This window comes from Dasypus novemcinctus, chromosome 12, assembly GCF_030445035.2.
Source record: "Dasypus novemcinctus isolate mDasNov1 chromosome 12, mDasNov1.1.hap2, whole genome shotgun sequence".
NCBI classification, from domain to species: domain Eukaryota; kingdom Metazoa; phylum Chordata; class Mammalia; order Cingulata; family Dasypodidae; genus Dasypus; species Dasypus novemcinctus.
Genome location: NC_080684.1, coordinates 76823620 through 76847606, shown reverse-complemented (window position 1 = coordinate 76847606; position 23987 = coordinate 76823620). Strand labels below are relative to the sequence as shown.

General features: G+C 35.7%; 1 protein-coding gene across 2 annotated transcripts in view; it reads left to right on the top strand.

Annotated features, from left to right (window-relative positions):
• Positions 1-23987, top strand: part of EEA1 (early endosome antigen 1) — a 138577-nt gene that overhangs the window by 7915 nt on the left and 106675 nt on the right. For both annotated transcript variants that reach the window (XM_004459819.3, XM_012525662.4), the window contains exon 2: positions 21957-22049. In XM_004459819.3, coding sequence (XP_004459876.1) covers positions 21957-22049 — 93 coding nt within the window. The remainder of the gene's footprint in view (positions 1-21956; positions 22050-23987) is intronic.

Here is a 23987-nt window from a genome sequence, read left to right as displayed (position 1 = left end):
ACTTGTGCTAAAGAGGCAGTGTAATTCAGTGGTTGAGAACATGTACTCTGGAGCCAGACTGCCTGGGTTCCTGTCTGGAGCCAGACTGCCTGGGTTCCTATCCTGACAGGTCCATTTACTAGTTGAGTGACTTTGGGCAAGACACTTGAATTCTCTGTGTCTCAGTAAAATGGTCATAATAATAGTACCCTATTCATAGGGTTCTTGTGAGCACAAAATGAATATTAATACATGTAAGGTTATTATGACAATATTTGGCTCACAAAAAGCTCTAAGTGTCAGCTGCTGCTAATGTTAGTGTTTTGTTATTCATTTCAAATGTCTTCAAGGAACACTTTCCTTATCACTTAACTTGTTTCATCATTTTTCTTCTATGAACCTCCATTAATTTTTTTCATAGATGAGTACTTAGAGCATACATTTAGACATTCATTCAACATACCATTGGACATTTTTTCTGTGCTTACTACTATACTGAGCTTGGATAAAAGATGAATCAGACATATTTGTTGATTTTGAGGAGTCTAAGGCAGGAGACAGATACTAAATGATTACAAAGCAATATGATAAGTGTTGTAATAGGTACCCATAGGAAGAATTTATGAGCATAAAAGAAAATGCAACGAATTCTGCCTGTGGGGTGGAGATTGTTAAGGGTCTTGCAGAGGCTGGAATTGACTCAGGAAAGGAGGGGCAAGAGAGAGGAGGCTATTTTAGGACTAGGGACCACACTAGTGCAAGGGCATAAAACAGCCTAGCTTAGTGTAGGAGAATTCTGAGTATTTCTGCATGTAGATGGGGATAGTTTTAAGAGATAACACTGGAAAAGTAGGGTGAAAGACTTTGCTAAGGATTTTGGACCTTATACTATAGACAATAAGAAACCACAGAAAGATTTTTTTAATGATCAGATTTATGTTAGGGAAAACTCTCCAAAACAGTTTTTCCAGGTTGATCTTTGTAAAAAAGCAAACCAGATAATATCATTTGTGCTCTAAAACCTGTTAGTCACTACTTAGTGCCCATAGGAGATGTCCAAACTCCTTATCTTGGCACACAAGGCCCTTGATGCTCTGGTCTCTATACATTGCTTCAGGCTCATCTTCATATACCTCCATATATGTACTGCCCTTGCCATCCGTCACTAACTGTGTTTTCTACAACTTGCTCTGTTCTCTGATCTTTCATACCTCTTTAGAAGCTTTTTATTCTGCTCAGCATATCCGACCTTCCATTGTCCACATTACTCAGTTCAGGTGACAACTAGGAGTTATTTGCTTGCATTTTATTTTTTTTCTCCCCATGCTAATTAAGAGAATGGGCTTTGGGAATTAGACCATCAGTGAAGAAGCCCTGGGCTGCTCCACTTATCACAGTGAGACCTTGTACAAAATTTATCTGAGGCCCAGTTGCTTTATCTGTAAATTGAGCATTATATCTATCTCACAGAGTTATTGAAGAGTTAAATGAAATAATGCTCTTGAAGCGCTTACCAAAGTATCTGACATTCAATAAACAGTATAGGATAGCTATTACATTACAATATCTCTAGAAAATTCATTATATTTGTTTTTGTAATTTTCTCCCCCACTAGACTATGAACTCACTTAGGGTGGGAATTTTGTTTTCTTCTTACTATATATAGGGCCTAATATAGTACTTGATGCTTGGTGATTTTTCCATAATATATGTTGAATACTTGGAGGATGGATTCATTAAGGGCAAGACAGCTAGAAAGTTATTGCAGTTGTTCCTAAAATTATTGCACATTAGAATCATCTGGAAATCTTTAACAACAACTACAACAACAACAACAACAACAACATCAACAACAACAGATTCTTGAGTCCCTTCACTGAATTAGAATTTCTAGACCTCTGGGGGTAGGTCCAGGGGGTGATGAAGGTTTGAATTAAGGCAATGACTTTGTGAATAGAGGCAGAATAGACTGATTTTCAAGAAAATTAAGAGAGCATTGATAGGACTTCTTGATTTTTGACTAGATTGAGTAACTGAAAGGGTGGTGGAAGGGACTGAGGTAAAGAAAAAGAGGTGGGGCAGAGAGACTAAAGGAGGAAGAACAGGTTTGGGAAGGAAGATGAACCTGAGGTCTGGACATCTCAGAGCAGAGTTTTAGTAGACAGGTGGGAAGACAGTCCAGCTTTCAGGAGACAAGTGGAGACAAGTGTAAGGCAAGTGTAAGTGTTGAAGAGAAGTCAAGTCAAATAAGAACTGAATTTGACTATTAGATCATACTTAATTCAGTTTCAGGAGAGTCATAGGGAGAAACAAATGGTAAGTAAGGAAATAGAACCAGGGAGTACAGACTCCTTGTCCATGAAATATGTAGGAGAAGAAATGGGAAGTAATTAAATGTTAAATGCATAAATATAATCTGTCATCCTTGGAACATGTTCTAATAAAAGCTTTTAGTTGCAAGGATTAGAAACATCCTCAAATGAGTTTAAGTTGAAAGGGGGACTTACTGTAAGCTTTCAAAATGATCCAAGAACAGGAATTGCTGTACAGTTGGGTCTCCAGGGAATAGGACCTGGAATGGGGTCAGGAACAGAAGCAGCTCTTCCCTTTATCTCATTGTCATGGAACACTGATTTCTTGTCTCCACTTCTCTGTACCCATCCTTCTCTTCACCGCAGAGTATGCTCAAGACCCCCAGCGGCCATCTGACCACATAATTCTACATACCTTTCATCTTGGCTTTACATAGCCAGTGGACCAATTTCTCAATTTCCAAATCACAAGGGAAGAATCTAAAATGTCTTGTTCATTTTTTCTTGGGAGATCATGTAGGTTTCTGGCTGGCCTGCAGAGTTGCATCTTCTGGCTCAGGTGTCTATTGCTGGTCTAGTCAATTAGACACCATGAAACATGATGTTTATAGATCACACTTTGAGAAATAAGCTTTACCATGCTTCTGAACTGGTGATAATGGTTTTGATTAGGTTCATTTAATTCAAGGAATAAAGAATCCCTCAGGCTAGTTCAAACAGTAGGATGGTGGTAGTGATAAGGATACAGTTGGCAATAGGAGAGATGGAATTTAATAGGAGTCAAATCCAAAACCAAAAATTTAATATGGCTGGGCCTCTGAGGCATTTTTACTAGGTTTTGCAGGATCCAAGTTATGCTAGTTGGAACCTTAATGGCCGGGATTTGTGGATTTTCACCCTAGAGTTCAGCCCTAAAAGGACTCCGTGATTCTTCACGTTTGCTTCCCTCATACCTATATACTGTTGTTTCTGCTAGCAATTATTTTTCTTACCCTCTACTCTAGTTTCTTTTCTTGACTTAATAGCTGCCGTACACTAGAAATTTTGCTCTAGTGTAACTTTGGCTGGCTTATTACTTTGGCTTGCTCAGGTTGTTCATGTTACTCATACTTTACCTCATGACAGCACTGTATGTCTGTTTAGTGCCAGTTTGTAGAGCTAATTATTCATTTCTCTTCATAGTTTGCAATTCACATGTTTAAGCATAGGACTCAGCTGTAGTCGATTCTTGAAGTGGGGCAGATTATTTCCCCTCTCTCTACTGGGCCATTTTATTTGCTCTTGGCTAGCCTTGGCTGTTGTTGGGTCCAGGTGACTATACCTAGGCAATTGGCAATAGACATGAGCTCATATAACCTGTTTTAGGATGTATTCTCAACATGGGCTGTGTGTAGGGCTGTTTATTTTAGGATGGACCTAAGGACTTAGAAGGAGGAACCTAAGTATGATGATTCCTCATCCCCACCCCTAACCTCAGTTGATTAGACCAGCAGTGGACACCTGAGGAAGCAATTCTATTGGCTAGCCAGATATCTGTGCATAACCTGACAAGGAAAGATGAGCAGGGCATTTTAGTTTCTTCTTTTGGGATTTGGGATCTGTGCATGCACTATGATTGGCATATTAAATACAATAACTTAAATAAGTTATATAGATACCTGTTTAAGTTTTGGATGAGCCATTGCAGTAGATGAAATTTAGTAAAAATCACTTTCTTTCCCTTATTTTGATTTTAATATTATACTATAGTTAAGTTTACCCAAGTGTGTGTAGCAGTTTGGTATTATTTATGAATACCAAACATAATCCAGTTTATGTTTATAAACTGGTCTCTGGGTATGTTAGATTGTATTAATTTCAGAGGTTGCACTTTTACTTGATTAAATTATGTTTAGAGCTTTGATTGGGTCATGTCAGTAGGAGTTTTCACCAAGGGACTCACTGAAAAAACAACATGGCAGAGGAGAGAGTGGGAGTTTTTTGATGCTGGAGCCCCGGGTAGTGAACATACAGAGAAGTAGATAAGTGAGGAAAGTGAGCTCCATTAGACACAGCAGAGGCCATGAGAAGAGAGACGAGATAGTTTACAGCTTGTCTTGTGGAGTGAGCAGAGCAGCTGAGGTGGAGAAAAACGAGCCCTGGGAGAGAGATGAAATTTACCCCAGCCTACAGCTGAGACGGAAAGAAGCTGGAACCATGGAGCATTAAGAAGAAGAGGAAGGGTGAACCCTCTCAGAGACCAGCAGCCATCTTGCTCCAACACGTGCCAACAGACTTTGGTGAGGGAAGTAACTTAGACTTTATGACCTTGTGACTGTAAGCTTCTACCCCACATAAATACCCTTTATAAAACCTAACACATTGCTAGTACTTTACATCAGCACCCCTTTTTAATTTTTTAAAGATTTTCTTTTTTTTTTCTTTTTTAAATTTCTTTCCCCTTCTCCCCCCACCCCAGTTCCCCGTTCTCTGTTCTCTGTGTCCATTCGCTGTGTGTTCTTCTTTGTCTGCTTCTTTTGTTGTCAGTGGCATGGGAATCTGTGTTTCTTTTTGTTGTGTCATCCTGTTGTGTCAGCTCTCTGTGTGTGCAGCGCCATTCCTGGGCAGGCTGAACTTTCTTTCGCACTGGGTGGATCTCCTTACAGGGCGCACTCCCTGCATGTGGGGCTCCCCTACACGGGGGACACCCTTGCATGGCACTGCACTCCTTGCACGCATCAGCACTGCTCATGGGCCAGCTACACACGGGTCAAGGAGGCCCAGGGTTTGAACTGCGGACCTCCCATGTGGTAGACGGACACCCTAACCACTGGGCCAAGTCCACTTCCCTGTCATCAGCACCCCTTTGACTGACTAATACAGTTTGTTATTATAAATGAGTTTTTCCAGAGTCTCAGAATTACTATATATGGACTTTGTTTGGAATTGTTTTAAGAATCCCAACCTTTGTACAATGCTATGTCAAAATGCATTGTCATGTGGGATGGATTAAGTGGTAGATCATGTTGAGTTTTATTGCTGATAATGAAGTATGATTTTTTTTGGTAAAGTGTTTATTTTTCTTCGATATAAACATAACTTGTTTGCAACTGCATAAATATTTTAAGCAATATTTAGTTTAAAAATACAATAAAGAAATACATCTCTGAACATGGAAATGAAGCATGTATATCACAGAAATCTGGAAAGTTCAGGAAAGTAAATTGAGAAGTAGCATAAGACTGAAACAATGGAGGGTTTAATAAACTTTGAAGTCAGATGGACCAGTTTGCTCATTATTGACTTTGTGATCTTAGGTAACAAGTTTTTTTTTTTTTAAACCTTATTTTTTCCCCTCTTAATAAAATAGGAACAACCCCATTGACTTTACTCAAAGGATTGTTGTATTAAATGATAGAAAGCAAATTAAGTGTTTATCATGGTACCTGTGTTGGTTTTAGAAGTTGAGAGAGGTTCAATTATTTGCATAAAGAAAGGCCAGGACTCAGGAATAATTTTGGGAAGGAAAAAGGATTTATTTACGACTGGCCAGGCTCGGAGCTTCTCATGCAAAATCTGAGCCCTGAACAGATTTTTGAGTTCTTTTTATACAGAGGAAGGGCCAAATGGGTCTTTGTTTCAGTGCTCAATAAGCTTGAATTATATATCTTTCACATCCTAGGTAAGCTTTTAGCATGGACTTCATACATTCTAGATAAGCTTTTAGCACATTTGGTTTGCATTTTTCCTGAATATTTAATGTTTCTAGAGTTTGCATTGCTAAACTGTTTCTTTGGGACTGGAGTTGTTGTCATGGTTACCAAGGGCAGGGCAGCAGTTCTCACTGTCCCAAATGCACAGCTCAGGGTGCATACAGCTCAGGTTATCTACAAAGATAGATAAACAGCCCCCTCCCCCCCAGAGCCTACATCACCTGTCTCAGAATTTGTTAGCTATTATCGCTGTTAATAGAAATACAAAATCTTTCATGCAGTAGAATACCAACTGACATTTTTTTAAAAAACAGGTATAAAACCTAAGATTTTTATGCATGTGATTTTGAAAACACAAATGAACTAGCAGAGATTGAAATTCTGAGTGTAACAATAAGATTCATGCTTTAGGGTTATTTTGGTTTTATGTTTTTGAATATGAAAGCACCAGAGCAATTAGAGAAAGCACTGAACTTGGAATCAAAGGACCTGAGTTCAGTTTTATCTTTGCTACTAGTAACTGGGTAAATCATTGAACTCTCTGGACTTCACTTTCCTTAAAATGAGGACACCAGCATGGTGATCTCTACCGTGCTTTTCAGGGTTAGAGTTTTAGTTGAAAAGCAAGGAAAAGTTAGGATTTTGAGTCTGCAAATCACTTGCAACACCAAAGTAGCATTTTAGGTGTGTTATATCGCAAGTTGTGATATCTTTTACCCTTAATCTCTAGCACCTTTGCTGAAAAAAAAAAAAATGGCATCTTCAGGAAGTGAGAATTCATTGATAGAATTGGTAACTCAAATAGGGTGACTAACATAGCATCTGCCAAATAGTAGGCTCTCAGAAGATATACTGTCTCCTCTACTGAGAGCTTCTCTTTCTCCGGTGCAAGGATATCAAATGTAGATAAGGTACATCAGTGTAGCAGATGCTCTGGTGTATTACCCAGATCCCCTTTCACAACAGACACTCATTTCTCTAGCTCTTGGAGTCATGAGTGCAGACAGCTCATCGCTGCACTTGTCTCTGGGAGTTACCCTCGCAGCAGGAAGTTGCCATGCCCAATATTATATCCCCTTCCTGGGAGCAGCCTTGTACCTAATTTGTGGCTGATAAGGGGCATACCAAGAATGGGCTCCTTGCCTTGGTTAGGGATACCTGTCTTCGCAAGTGTAGCAGAATCAGCTGAAGCTGCTTTTGCTACTATGTTATTATTTAGTACCATTTATCTTCTCTGTCCTACACACTTCCCCACAGTTGTTGTTATTGAGCACTCCTCAATAAAACCGCATGCAAATTTCAGAGTCTCAGAGTCTGTTTCCTTGGGAACCCAACTTAAAACAGTCATCTACTATTTGGATGGTTCTTCTCAGAGATTTCTGCATCATAAAATTTGCTTATATTCAGGATGGATTTTAGTTTTATATTTAATTTTACAGATTACAGTTTTCTGGTGGATAAAGTGCTACCTGGTAGGTGTTCGAGCCATTTGTTGGGATTTTGACCATGGCCTACAAACCATAAGTTTTATTGTCAGCTCCTTCCCCACTTCTGTCAAGTAATTTTAAAACTTGGAAAAAATGAAGAGTAACTTCTTAAAACTAGACTGTGAACCCTATTTTGATATGTTTTGAGTAATAAAAACACCCTATACTTTAAACTTGCTTAGAGTATGTAAATCACTTTTAATTGTTAGGTATTTAAAAATTATTTTATTCTTTTACTTAATAATTGAGTTATTTGTATGATTTCTATAGGCTCAATTTAATTATCAGTAATTTATCATCCATACAGGCATACCTCATATTATTGTGCTTTGCCAATATTGCGTTTTTTTTTTTTAACACATTGAAGGTTTATTGCAATCCTGCATCAAACAAGTCTACTAGTGCCATTTTTTTATGTGCTCACTTCTTATCTGTGTGTCACATTTTAATTAAGGTATGCCCAGTAGTTTTTTAGACATAAAACTTGTACACTTAATAAACTGTAAGTGTAAACATAACTTTTATATCACTAGGAAACAAAAAACATGTGACTTGCTTTGTTGCAATACTAGCTTTATTGTGGTGGTCTGGAATGCAATATTTGAGTACGCTTGTAATTAGTGCTTTTTAAAAAACTTTATGGTGGAAACATTTATACCATTTTAAATTTCCCATTTTAATCACTTTCAAGTGTGTGCAATTGAGTAGTATTAATTACATTTACAATGTTGTGCTAGCATTGCTACCATCTGCTACTGAAAGATTTTCACCACCCCAACAGAAATGGCATCCAATAAGTAATAACTGTCCATTCCCCCACTTCTCCTACTTTTCACCTAGCCCCTAGTAACCTGTAATCTTTCTGTCTCTATGAATTTGTTCATTCTAGGTGTCTCATATAAGTGAAATCATACAATATTTGTCCTTTGTGTCTGGCTTATTTCTCTCAGCATGATGTGTTCAAGGTTCATCCATGTTGCTGCATGTATCAGAACCTGATTCCTTTATGTGGCTGAATAATGCTCCATTGCATGTATATGCACATTTTGTTTACCCATTCATCTGTTGATGGATATTTGGGTTGCTTCTACCTTTTGGCAATTGTCAATAATCAACATCAGTGTGCAAATATTTCTTTGAGTCCTTGCTTTCAGTTCTATTGGATATTAACCTAAATGTGTAATAGCTGGATCATATAGTAATTCTATGTTCACCTTTCTGAGGAACCACAAAACTTTTTCCAAAGTGTTTAGGCTATTTTTACATTCTTACCAACCATACATGAAGTTCCTATTTCTCTGCATGCTTGCCAACACTTGTTTTCCATGTTTGTTTGTTTTTTTAAATTAGCCATCCTAGTGGGTGTAAATTTAAATAGTTTTAATTGTCTCAGTCTCTTACTGAGTTCGCTACTTTTAGAGAGGTAAATTACTTTTATGTACCTATTAATAACCAGTAACTTTAAGTTTTAGAGCTCTGAAAATGACCATAAAAGAACTAAGTGATATGGGATATGAAATATACTTGATTTAGTCTCTGAGGACATGCTTTTAAGTTATCCAGTTTAGTGCCAAAATTAGTCACAGAATGAGAATTTTGGAAGTAGAAGGACCCATGATTTTGTCCTAAGTCACTGCATTTTAAAAATAAAGCAATTGAGATTAAGGAAATTAAGTGTCTTGATTGGTATCAGAGGATTGAAGGAGAAACATTTTGTGATAGAGAGAATTCTGAATTGGGACCTGGAAAGTTTTTGTTTTTTTAAAAAATATTTATTTTATTTATTTCTCTCCTGTTCCCCCTCAGTGTCTGCTCTCTGTGTCCATTTGCTGTGTGTTCTTCTGTATCTGCTTGCATTCTTGTCATGCGGCACCAGGAAATCGTGTCACTTTTTTTTGTTGCATCATCTTGCTGTGTCAGCTCTCCATGTGTGCACTCGTAGGTGGGGCTGTACTTTTTTTTTTTCACTTGGGGCGACTCTCCTTGTGGGGCACACTCCTTGCACATGGGGCACCCCTGTGCGGGGGACAGCCTTGTGTGGCATGGCACTCCTTGCATGTGCCAGCACTGCGTGTGGGCCAGCTCACGGCACAGATCAAGAGGTCCTGGTTATTGAACCCTGGACCCTTCTTATGGTAGGCAGACTCTCTATCAGTTGAGCCACAACTGCTTTCCGGGACCTAGAAAGTTTTAATTTCAGTTCTGCCATTTGATAGCATAGCAATGTTGGGCAAACCAGTTATACTTTCTTTCTTTTTTTTAAAGATTTATTTTTTATTTCTTTCTTTCCCCTTTCCCTGCCCCTGTCCCCCTGTTGTCTGCTCTCTGTGTCCATTTGGGGCAGCTCTCCTTACAGGGTGCACTCCTTGTGTGTGGGACTGTCCTGTGTGGCATGGCACTCCTTGTGCACATCAGCACTGGGTGTGGGCCAGCTCACCACATGGGTCAGGAGGCCCTTAGTTTGAACCCTGGACCTCTCATGTGGTAGGCAGACACGCTATCTGTTGAGCCAAATCCGCTTCCCCAGTTATACTTTGTAAGGCTTGGTTTCTTCATCTGTGAAGTGATAGAATTGGGACAGATAATTTCTGAGGTGCTTCCAGCTTTTAAATTTTGATTCTAGGCTTTTTTCCTAAAGAGGTGTACTTAATAATGATGTAAGAGGCTACTATTTATGATGTATCTACGAAGTGCCAGACACTGACTTAAACATTTTATGTTAATTATCTCATTTAATCCTCACAGCAATTCTGTGACACTGACATTATTAGTTACATTTTACAAATGAAAATGTGGGGCTTTGAAAAGTTAAGTAACTAGACAAAGCTTCTGAATGGCTAAACTGGAACTGGAATGCAGGTCTATGTGACTCCAGCTCTTTTATTCTGATCCACTATATCTAGATTAAGGTGGACTTTTGCTTTTGGAACAATTGACAGGCCCTGTTGAAAACAAGGGCTGCTTGCACTTAGATAGGCATCTGCTTCTGACCCTTTTCTCTGGCATAGCGTAATATTCTGTTAATAAGTCAGGCAGGAGAGACTTAGGATGCAGAGGTATATTGTATGCTAGCATTTGAGAAATTTTGGAGAGGGCCAGTCAGATGCAGCATGAGAAATAGTGTCTTAGAGGCCACTTTGAGAGACAAATTGAATAGGGAGTGCACTCAATTCAGCATTAATAATTTAGCAATGTAAGTGACTATATTCGTTTGCTCATTAAAGTTGTAGATGGCTTTAGTGTGTTTGTTGACACTTCAGAAAATAGGAATTGTACCCAATTGTAAGGGAGCTTACTATTGTATGCGGTTTTATGGTGGATAGAAAAGCATCTGAAGAGTTGTATGGCAAATTCTATGGTACCATGTTTTCTAGGTCAAGGTCATGTTATTATTAAAGCATGAGTAAGCCTTCTTCAGATTTGATATTGACCAAGGTATATTCAGTTTTAAGAAGAAGATGGAGAAACGAGAAGGAGCTCTGAGGATAAAACAAAAGTATTTAACAAAAGTGAGTTATGAGACTAGTGTGAAGGTCTTAGGGTTATAATGGAGTTGGTTTGGGGCTGAGGTCTGGAAGTTAGGATTAGGAGGACAGGGGCATAAAAAAGTAGAAGTCCCCAATAGTCACTGTTAATAGTATCATGTGTATAAGAAGACAACATTTTTTGATGCACTTATCCATTAACATTACACAAATGTGATCATACTCTTAATGTGATTTTGTATTTTTTCCCACTTTTTGTAGCTTGAGGAGCTTTTGTATCATTACTTTCAGAACCATCACTTTTATCTTTGTTTACTTTTCAGAACATTATATTTCATTGTATGATTTGGATTATCAAAGTTTATTTAACCAGTCCCCTATTGAAAGACAGTTTATTTCCAGTTTTACTATTATACACAAATGCTGTAGTAAACATTATGCATTTATTTAGGTGGTACTTTTGTGAATACGTCCTTTGGGTGATTTCCTAGCAGTGGGTCAGAGTATGTGCATTTTTTTCTACTTAGTTACACTCTCACTAACAGTTTTTGAGAGTTGATTTTCTAATATGATTTTCACCAATGGTATTTTCAAAGAATAAAAACATCTTTGATTTTATTTTAATATCCTCAAGTCTAGATTGGCTGTCTAGTTTCTTGTTAAACTTACAAAGTTAAAAAAAATACAGAAATCATTTCACAATTAATAGAATGATCACTATTCAAAAAAATGGAAAATAACAGGTGTTGGAGAGGATGTGGAAAAATAGCAATGCTCATTTATTGTTGGTAGGAATATAACATGGTGCAGTCTCTGTGGAAAACAGTTTGGCACTGTTTGTATCTTTAAGAAAAAATTTTTTGAGGAACCAGGAGCTAAGGATTGAACCTGGGACCTAGTAAGTGGGAAGCCGTCATGCAACTACTGAGCCACATTAGCTCGCCTAAGTTGGTTCTCTTATTTGTTTGCTTGTTGTTTGTTTTTGTTGTTGTTTAGGAGGTACTGGGAACTGAATCTGGGACCTCCCTTGTGAGACGCAGGCACTCAACTGCTTGAGCAATATCTGCTCCCCTGTTTTAAAATTGAATATAGAGTTACCATATGATCTGGCATCCCACTTCTATGTATATATCCACAAGAAGTGAAAGCAGGAACACAAATATTTGCACATCAGTGTTCACAGTGATATTAGTCACAATTACCAAAAGATGGAAGCAGCCCAAGTGTTCATCAACAGATAAATGTATAAACAAAATGTAGTGTGTATATATATACAGTGGAATGTTATGCAGCCTTAAAAATGGAATGGAGTTCTTATACATGCTACAGTGTGGATGTTGAGTGAAATAAGAAGTTAGGAAGAAGTGATGTGGCTCAAGCGATTGAGCTCCCACCCACTACTTGGGAGGTCCTGGGTTTGGTTTCCTGTGCCTCCTAAAGAAGATGAGCAAGACAGTGAGCTGACGTGACTGGCTGGCATGGTGAGCTGACACAACAAGATGGCACGACGAGGGATACAGGGAGGAAAACAATGAGAGACCCAACAAAGCAGGGAGTAGAGGTGGCCCAAATGATTAGGCGCCTCCTTTGCACATATGAGGTCCCATGTTCAGTTCCTAAGTGCCTCCTAAAAAAGGAAGACAAGCACACCATGAATACAGCAAGTGAATGGGGAGAAATAAATAAATCTAAAAAAAAGAGTTAGGCACAAAAGGAAAAATATTGCATGATCTTACTGGTATAAAATAACTAGAATAAGCAAGTTCATAGAGTCAGAAACAAGAATACAGGTTACCAGGGTTTGGGTAGGGGTAGGGAATGGGGAGTTAATGCTTAATTGGTACAGAATTTCTGTTTGGGGTTATGGAAAAATTTTGGTAATGGATGATGATGAGTAGCATAATATTGTGAATGTAATTAACACCACTGAATTATATATTTGAACATAGTCAAAAGGGGAAATTTAAGGTAGTGTATATATTACCAGAATGAAAAAAAAAAAAGCCATGGAAGTGTACAACACAAACAGTGAATCCTCTTGTAAACTATGGACCATAGTTAATAGTGTAATTATAATAATGTTTCATAATTAGTAGCAAGGGTTCCACACTAATGCAAAGTGTTTATAATAGGGACAACTGTGTGGATGGGGGTGGGGGAGTATATGGGAACTCTGTACTTTCTGCATGATTTTTCTGTAAACCTACAACTTAAATATGGAAAATAGAATGACGTAAATCCTGGAGTAGCTACATTAATCCTTTTTAATGTGTGAATATGATTACATATCAGTCAAATTCAGGTGGACACATTCATTATGTTCTTAATAAGAATCTCAGGACTACATCACTCTTTTTGAGGGTCCCTTCCACTCCTTTGTAGAGAAGATATGGCATTGTATCTGTTGTATCTAATTGTATATATTGCTACATAATAAACCACCCCCAGTCTTTGGCTTGAAACAACCATTTTATTTGCTCTTGAATTGGTGAGTCAGCAATTTAGTTTGGGCTTAGCTGAGTGATTCTTCTGTTGGTTTCTTCTGCAGTTATTCATACAACTGCTGTCATATGGTTGTTTGACAAGGGTGCATGGTCTAAGGTAGACTCACTCATTGCTGGTTGTATTTGTTGGGCCATTACTCCAAGGCTACCCTGGGTTTATGAGGTGGCAGGAGAGCTTCTGACAATGAAATAGCAAATACCATTTACAAGCACTTTTCAAGCATCTGCTTGTTTCTTATTGGCTACTCAGTCATCTGCCAAGGCAAGTCTCACAGCCAAGCTCAGAATAAGTGTGGGAGAGGATTACATAAGAGAAGTATAGGTGCTTTGGAACATAGGTGTGGTTCATTGAGGGTCATTACTGTAATGATCAACCACAGACACCATTTTCTTGTATTATAGGTAAATGCTACAAGAGAAATATCAATAAGAAGTATAATGGAGTAAAGAACAGAAAGATTTCTTACAGCTGTGGGGGAATATTCACAGAAGGGTTTATGATGTCATTTGAGTTGGAAAGATTTCACCAGGGGTTGCAAAATGGTGATTTTCTAAATATTTCATTCCTTCTACATATATTAATTAGAATTCTTCTGTAAAGAAGAATTTTTCAACATTAGCTAAGGCTATTTGATACTGAATTTTAGTTCAGACTGGAAAGGTAGAATAAATGCTTCATTCTTTTCCTTCAGTTACTAATTTTTATAGTAAGGGATGGTGCATTAGCTACTCCAGTGATGATCAGTGAGGTTTGTGTATTTGCCTTTTGACTTTCTCTCTTCTTGAGAAAAAGGGAACTCATACATTTTTATGTATTTTATGAAGTCATGGATTTGTATATATTTAGTGTTTCAATCAACTGCAGGTAATATTATTTTGATGTGCAAATTGCCCAGCTTTAGCTGGTGGAAGTGCCTTCCTGGTGACTCTTGTGATATTGACAGAATTCTGTTAGTGTTTTATAGCTTCCTTGCTTTTTGGCCTAACAACGTGTTCTTGGTTTGTCTTACAAATTTTCTTCCCCAGACCTGCAATTAGTAATTTCTCCAAATACCTGTGTGTTTTTTTTAAAAAATGGGAAATGGTATTTAGAGATCATGATCTGGGCATTTAGGGTGCTTATTGCTTCTGGGTTGTCATTGCTTTTAAACTTTTTAGTGATATGAAGTAGGAGATATGTAGTTTTAAAAAGTAAAAAATGAAACAAAATATGAGTTAAATTTAGGATTATAAAATGATTTTTATGTTTTTTATTTTATGTTTCTGTGTATTTTTATCTTATACTGAATATCTTGGTCCTTGACATTAACGCAATTCTTTTTTTCTAAAATGTACATTAAGTAGTTTTAAAGTAACAATGCCAGTATTACTATTAACAAGATTGCTGACTGAATTTTACTATTTTTACAGTAGTGCTTTTTGTGCTTAGAGTATCTCTCACTAAGGATGTATAGTCAAAACACTGTGTTCTTAAATCAATTGAAGTAATTATTTTCTCTGTGCTGTTATCCCACCAACTTGATATTCAGTTATGTTATGACTGATATTTTTGATAAGTAAAGATATTATTAAATAGGCTAGAGAACAGGAGGAAGAGCGACCCTCCCCCCCGCCCCCCAGCCCTGGGATGGTAAAGAGCTGAAATAAATGAAGGGTTTGTTTTTGAGTACAATACATTTGTGGTACTGTGGAAAATCTGTTAAGTAATGTCTAAGGAATTAACTGGAAATGTGGATGTAGAGGAATAGATTGCTAAATTAGGTCTCTATTCTACAGTCCAGGTGAGGGATGATGGCAACTTGAACTAAGGTATGGAAAAGGGGATGAGGAAAGGAAGGTAGATTCGAATTTAACTTGGTGATTGAAAGTGAAGGTTAAAGAAGAGAGGTAACTTGAGGGTGAGGTCTTAGATTTAGGCAAGATGGATGTATGATGTATCTGTAATCCGAGAAGGGGAATGCAAATGGGTGACCGGTTTGAAATAAAAGATAATAAATTTGGCTTTGAATAAGCTGGCTTTACCATTAGGCAGAGATATTTAAATGACAGTGTGAGGTTGGAGTTGAGCAGAAATCTGGACTAGATTAGGGTTTTATTTTTTTCAGCATTAGTAGTAATTAAAACCAAAGGAGTAAATGAAATTACCTAGAGAGTATATAGTGAGAAAACAGGTCAAGCATGGAAACTTTCTGGGAACCCCTGGAATAAAGCTTTCCATGAAACAGTTTTTTCTTGAAATGTTTGCCTTATGCAAATATACCTTTCACTTCATCTGTGTTCGGTAAGTTCTTAGCTCTTAATAGTAAGAAAAGGGTAGTGAGGGCCCTAAGAAATCCTTGGTGACCTATTTATAGTACAAGGATCTGATAATATATTTAAAACATCCTTCCCAAGGTCTGCATATAGTAGATAACTTTTCATACTTTTTGAAGTTGTGACAATCCTTAGTTTTTATGGGTGAGCTGAGGGTGAAATAGAATACTTAAATCTGAGAGTTACATTTTACAAGAAATTCTTATAGATGCCTTATAAATCCCTTAAGTTTTGAGGTTGTATATCATCTATTTTCTAATACTATGTATTTTTCCAGGTTTCAGAAATAGGTTTGAAGATATCCAATGTGTATACAGAATCCTATAACAATTTTTTCAAAGATTTTTGTAAAAGTGAAATTCATTTTTAGAAGACTCATATTTTTTTTAGAAGATTAATCTGTTGTTATCAGTTTTTGCTGGTTCACTTAGTTTGTTATTTAGTTTCAACTAGAGCTGGTATGGGGTTATGCATTTGGGTATTAAGAATTAATTACAACCTTGCTGTGGGCAAAGCACTGTTCTATGTATCATTTTAATCAGTTTTACTGCTTTGAAGGTAGACAAGGTATAGAGATGAGGTTCTTTATCTCTGGAAGCAATTAGGTTGTGAAACTGATTTAAGAGTAATTTTCAAAAAAAAAAAAAAAGTTATTTTCCACATGAAAAGTTTGCTTTATTCCTGTTTATTCTTCTTCAGATGGATTCATATATAGAATTGGGGCAGGAGTCTTGTTGAGAGTTTAGAAGTCCTGGCTCAAATTTGACTCATTATATTAGCAGATATTAAGGTCAGTCATGTATTTCAAAGGAACTTCTGTGATAGTGATATTTCTTTACAAGGTATTGCATACAATAAACAATTGCTTTTTGCCTAAAAAAGTGCTATTCTTTCTGAAATTTGTAGCTGATTCATTTATGATAGTTTTTACAGAGCATAATGCTGCTTTATATTGACCTTGTACTTGTTGGTGATATGAGTCTATTTGTATCTTTTATTTTTATTCTTTGGAGGCACTGGGGATTGAACCCAGGACCTTATATATGGGAAGCAGGCACTCAACCACTGAGCTACACCTGCTCCCTATTTGTATTTTTCCCCCCATTTATGTCATATTAACAACCTAGGATAGCCTATATATTGCATCTTTCTACATATTTCATTGAAACAAATCCTTGAATACCATATAAGCTCTTTTTTATAATTTCAAATGTTGGTCAGTTTGGATCTAGTCACGAGGCATTAAGGATAGGTATTTGATAACTATAGTATCTAGATCTTTTTATGGAGTCCAAATATTTTTCTTTTCTTTTAATTGGAAAAAAAATCCTGAAAACTTCTAAAAATAATGTAACAACACTAATAAAATTATTTTGGGGAAATTGAGAGGGGAATAAAAAAATACTTCTGATGCAAATCTTGTTTCAGTTACATGGAAAAAAAGGAATAAAACCAAAAGATTGCCCTAGCATAAAACTTCTATAATTACCTTTCAATCTCTTTGTGTTTTTATTTTAAAAAAATTGAAGTCATAATATATCCAAACTTTGTACTTTCCCTCTTTTTCAAAGTCAGCATTATCCTATTCACATTCTTATTTTTTCTGTATATCCCTCACACTTGTCATTTAAAATTGTCTGTTGATTGGATACACCAAAATTTAGTTAACCAAATACAACTAATGTAACTTATGGACTATAGTTTATAATATTGTAACATACTTACATCAGTGACAAAGAGGGTACTATATCAGTGCTAAGGGTCAACAATGGGATTTTTCCTTTTAGGATAATGAAAACATTCTCAAATCAACTGAGGTGATGAGAGCATCACTCTGCGATAAAACTGAACCTTTGAATGTACACATTGGATGGATTGTACAAGCATGGGATTATATAACACAGAGAACCCTGTGGTGGATGATGGATTGTAGTTAACAATACAAATATGAGAATGTTCTCTCAAGAACTATAACAAATGTATAATACTAATACATGGTGTTAATAATAGGGTGGTTTATAGAAAAAAATACATAAAATGTAAGCTATAGATGATAGATAGCAGTAATATGATGATGTTCTTTTATCATTTATTACAAAATTTCAACAACAATATAAGGTGCTAGTGGTGGGGTGATGTGTGGGAGTCCGATATGTTATGTGTGATTGTTTTTAAGTTCACAACTTTTCTAACTAAATGTAAATATAAGTAAGTTTATAGAGATGGAATTAAATTAGTGGTTACAGCAGGGGAAGGATAGAGAGATTGAGAGGTGACTGCTGAAGGGTAGGGGTTTTTTCTTTTTGGAATAATGAAAATGCTCTGAAATTGATTGTCGTGATGAATGCATACTCTGTGATTATATGAAAAGTCATTGAATGTATACTCTGCATGAATTGTAGGGCATGCAAATATGTCAACAAAATAGCTCTTTAAAAAATCTATCTTCCATGCTTCAAAAGTTATAACTACAATTTGCTTCCAAGCTAATAACTGTAATTTTATTTTAAATAAGTAAATAGCAATCAACTGAAAAAAAACAACAGCAATCAACTGTTAGGAACAGAAAGCAGACTTCAAGTTTTCACAGATTATCTTTATTTGTTATAAAATATATATGATTCATCAGACATGAAACATATTTTTGTACTTGGAGATTTTTACAGAAATCCTTATTAATGGACGTACATGAATATTCATATATACCTCAGTTCCAAAATCTGTATCATCTTTTGAATAAAAATAATGAATCATCAAAAAACTTTTTAGTTAACCATTTGTTTTTTAGCAAAGATTCAAAGTTTGCTTATGATATTTTTGCTATTGTAAATAATGCTTTGCTTGGAATGCCCTTTCATCCCTGCATGAGAAAGTTTTAATCCAACTTCAAAGCCGAACACAGTGCTTGGCATGGTTTTAACCATTTAAAAAGTGTCTGTTCATGGCAAGAGGTAATAGTTTAATAGTCCTGTCCACTTTCTGAGTTCCCACAGTGAGTGTGGCTTCTTATTACCTACTACATACAGGGTGTTTTAGTTCTCTATTACCTTTTAAGAACTTGGTTGCCTCTACCTGTTTTAGGTCACACAGCCCTATATACTGTATTTCTTCTGTTTTTTTTTTTTTTTTTTTTCTCCACTGAGTTACTTAACTTATTTTTGAGCATGGTTCTATCTTTTTAGTAGTATAAATTATTTATCTGTTATTGATCTATGTTTGGACCAGAGGCTTCTGGTTTCTCTGTGAACCCCAAGTCCTGTCAGGACTGAAATTCTGAACTTGCTTTCTTTACCAGGGTACATTTCACTGATTTAGCTCCCCTACCCCATTCCACATTACCAGCTTAACCTATTTGCCTTTATATATAACGAGTGAAAACAATGATCGAAACAGACAAGGGAGCCATTCCGGGGGTGGGGGGGATACATAGAAACACATATAACATGTATATACATATGTTATATATATGTTATATATATAATAAAAACTTTTTGTCAAATGCATTTATTTTCTTTATATACAGTATTATTTCTGTTCTATTTGCTTTGGTGCAGTTTTTCATTTGGTGGGAATGGCTGCCATTCTATTTAGTTAATTTTTCCTTCAAGAAATTTTTTTTTTCAAATACCCTAGCTAGTATTGATCTTTTCTTTCTCAGAATTTGAATTGTATTCAGAATCCCTTCTTTAAGCATTTTTTTTCAAGTTGTTTCTTGACTGTTTTTGAATGCGTTGGTTTGGTTTCCTCAGCTAGGTTGTTGCTTCCTGAAGGCATGGTCCTTGTTTCTCTCGCACATTCTTCATATTGTTTATGTTCCCATTTGGCATCCAGGGGCTTGCAGAGCCCTAGTTACTTCATGGAAGATGAATAAATATATGGTGAAGAAACTTTTAAACAAGATGAATGTATTATATTCTTATTGGTTACTCTAAATAATAAATTTATGTAACAATTTCTCTAAAAAACATTATTTGGAGGATATTTCTCGAAATTTTTAGCACAAATTCTTATCCCATTATTTTTGCAAAATAAAACTTTTGTGAGTGGAAAAGCTAGAACTCTTTCTATTAATTCTTCAGGGCCAATGTGATTATGGTTGTAATGGGATTTTTGTGGCCTAAGAACAATACAGGTTCTTAGACAATTTAGCAGTAATCAGGAGAATATGTTTAAAATATGAGCATCAAAACCCCCTATCTTATGATGGTTTCCCTATTGTTTCTCATTTTACTCCCTCTTGGGCTTATATAAATCTTTTTACTAGGAGTATTTTAAGCAAATTCGAGAAGGATATTTTTGGTGGTGATAGTAGGATTATGTGGAAGCCTAATATTTCTTTGAATTACTTCCTGTCAGGGAAGGTAAATCTCAGGTGAAAAGCCTCCTGGATCTTGGAAAAATAAAGGATATAGAAATGGCAAAAGTGGAAATACAACCTTTATTTCTAGCATCTTTGGTGATATGGTCACCAGTTTGTAAAACCACTATGGTAGGAAGTTGTCAAAATGTTAATGATTTAAAAATAAATTTGTAATGGCAGTGATGATTGTTCATATTAAACATGTAATTTCAAGGCTCTTCTTTTTCACCATTCACTCGCTTGTTGCTCTAAGACTGTATCCAGATAATTGACTTATTTTTTTATGAGTAGAGTCGTGTTCAATATACTATTTTTAGGAAAAAATCTGTTTTTTTTTGGAGGAGGGTAGTTGATATAATAATTTAAACATGGAAATTTTGTGGACAGTAAGTTAATGCAAGACATACTCTTTTTATGTTTAGAAAATTAGTGTTTGGGAAAATATAAAATGAATGTAGATTATCCAATTTGGAGAAGTCTGCTTATCTTTACTATCAAAAAGCTTTTCAATATAAAAGTAATTTAACTATGGTTCTAAAATTCTGGGGAAAAAAAGTAGCAAAAACAAATCTGAGAAACCAAAGCTAAAATATCCATAATCCTGTCTTGTTACAGAAATCATTATTTGCATTTTGGAGCATTTCCTTTCAAATTTTTTTTCTTATTTAAATAATTTTTATATGTAGTTGTTATAAAAATGTTTTCATTTTCCTATATACTTTTACAACTATCATTTTAATTGATGAACTTCAAAGTAGTGTCAATTCATCTTTATTTGACATTTAGATAGAATATTTAATAGTAATGTTCAGGATGTTCTTTTGTTGAGTCAAATGTGTAGTGAGTTGTTTTTGATCTTGGGTGCTTTAAAAGGTGCTTCTCAGTGGAGATGTCCAGGAGAGAAGCAATATAGGTTAGTGATAAAGAGTCAGATTGCTTGAGTTAAAATCTCTTCCATTTATTAGCCATGTGACTTTGAACGAGTTACTTAGTATCTATGCCTTAGCTTTCTTTTGTAAAGTGAAGATAAGGATAGTATCTTACCATACATAATTTTAAATAGGATTATTTAGTCAATCCTTGTTCTCTAAATCTGTCTTTTTACCTATTGTTTTTACCAGATTTCCAGTTCAGTTAAGGTAGTGCCTGGATATTAATGAACGTTAATGTTAGATGATAAATGTTGCGGTGAATAAAAGACCTCTCTCCTCCAAAATGTATCTTTGGTGGTAGAGTATTCAGTATTGGACACAGACTGATAATGGTAGGCATTGGATAGTTTGGGCTGTATTTATATTCTTAGCACCCTGCAAATCACTGCAGTTTAGCTGGTATAGCAGAGAGAGCAAATTAAGAGGAATTGGAAGATTAGCATTTTAGTTCTGCTTCTTTTTGATTTTTGTTAACAGTAGGATCCTGAGTGACTCACACAGACACAGCCCCTTTGAATCCTTTGAATCTATTTCTGCATCCATAGAGATAACATTTGCCCTGCCTTGCGGCGAGAGATGTCATTATGATTAATAAAATATTTTGTGCTAGTGAGTTGAAGAATATAAAGCACTATATACAAATATAAATGTTTTATTAATTTAAGAAGACAGAAAATGAGAGAATGCATATAGAGATCTTGATACAGTGTTAGGCCCAGCCAGTCTTCGATAAAGGATAGTTGTATGTACTCTTTGTTATTATTATTGTGAAGACATCTACATTTTCCTGTGTATAAATTTAGTCCTGCTTACTGTTTTATTTATTAAATGGTTTATGAATATATTGTAAATATCTGCTTGATATTTTTTCCCCCTTCGGTTTGTGTTTCAGACTCCTGGGAGAGTTGGCTCTCAAGGTTCTGATTTAGATTCATCAGCAACTCCTATAAATACAGTGGACGTCAATAATGAAAGCTCTTCAGAGGTATGAAAATAGTAATTTGGCAATAAAAATTCAATATTTTTTAAGGGAAACTAGCAAATATTTGGAGTAACAATTGGTAATGCCAAACTTGTCTTTTGTAGGACAAGTTCCAAGTTTTTTTTGCAAATTGGAATGTGACTTTTGTATCATGCTTGTTGATGTGTACTTGTAGTTAGCTGTTAGACTGAAAAAATGTACATTAAGACTTTGAAAAATAGTTTTGTCTGTGATACTAATGTCATCTCAACTTAATGAAGATATTTTAGCCTGTTCACAAATACTAGTTAATATATGTTTTTGTGTGTGTGTGTACTGTCACAAACTACTAGGCTAATAAAATATTATCTATAAAATATATATTACTTGTTTATTCACAACTTTGTAAGAACTTTCTTTTAATTCTGTTATAGCTCATTAAAAATTAATGGTGAAAGTTAATAATCTAAAAACACATAATTCCAAATTTTTGAGAAGTCAACTTTAGTAGTTGTATTACTGTTATTTTTTAACTAAGCAAGTAGTATTTGCTCATCATAGAAAAACTAGAAAATGGAGATAAGGAAAGAGAAAAACATATGAATTGTCCATAAAACTGCCACTAAGATATTGACACACTCTCATATTGCTTTGACAGCTTTCATCAGTTGCCCTTTACTTGGCCCAGGAGTATCACCTACTCAGTCTCCTTTTCTCTGCTCTCTTCTTCCCCACCTCTTGGTTGGTAGGCATTTCTATCTTTCTTGTGTTCATGGTATGTCTGTCTATCCATTCATCTTTCTATTTTGTCTCTCTCGGACCATCTATCCCTTCATCTGCCTTTCTCTATGTTTATTTATATTAACCACAGTAATGTTTCACAAGATTGTGAAAGTGAGAAAAAAAGTATTAGTTGAACTTTATTAAAAGAACAGATTTTAAGGAATGTCTTTAATAAAAGTATTGCAAACTCTGTTCTTGATATGATGGGCTTAAAGGACTCATTTTATTTGTAACTCAGGAAAGAAAACTAATAATTGTTGACCTTGTTTAGACCCTCTACCCCCCCAAAAAAAAAAATCTGTAGTGGACATTGAGCAGTGACTCCATAATCCTTCTATATATGTTTATATTTAAAGATTTATTTATTTATTTATTTCTCCTCCTCCCCTCGTTGTTTGTATTCACTGTCTGCTCTCCGTGTCTGTTCTTTGTGCTCTCTGTGTCTGCTCATCTTCATTATGTGGTAGGTAGGCACCCAACTGCTTGAGCCACATCTGCTTCCCTCTCTTTTCTTAGCAGAGTCATTTTCCTGTTCTCTGAGACAGTTATTTTGTTCCCTCTTCTCAATTTTCTAATCTCCCTTGTCTTTTACCCCCTTCTTACCTTTCCTCAGTCACCTTCTATATCATTGAAAAATAAGGACCATCAGAGGAATATCCTCATTTTGCCATCAAAGCTATACTTGCACATTTATCTTCTTCTTTACTTTATAGTACATGAAAGACAGGGCCCTGTCTAATCAGTGACCAATCCTTGCTCTTGTTCTCTGTATTCCATTCCTTCTTACTTTCTCAACTTAACCTCTGTCTCTCCTGACCTTTGGTTTTTACCACTATATCAAATTATTCCCATCAGCTTGCAAATATGTTCAGTATGGCACATATGAAAACAAGCAAAAGAAAAACAACAAAAAATAAAAACAAACAAAACCCCTCCTTTGATCTGAAATCTCTCCTTCAGTTGCCATCTATTCTGCTTTCCTTCAGAGCCAGACTTTTCTGTGTACTATTTATAGTCATTCCCTCTACTTTTTCTCTTCCTAGGTTATAGCTTTTTGGTGAACTGAGTCTTTTATTATTGTGGTTATAATAATAGAATGAAAGAAACTTTATTTTGATTAGTATTTTGTGTATTTTTTTCTGTCATCTATTTTTAAGTTCTGTATCCTTTTCTTTTTAA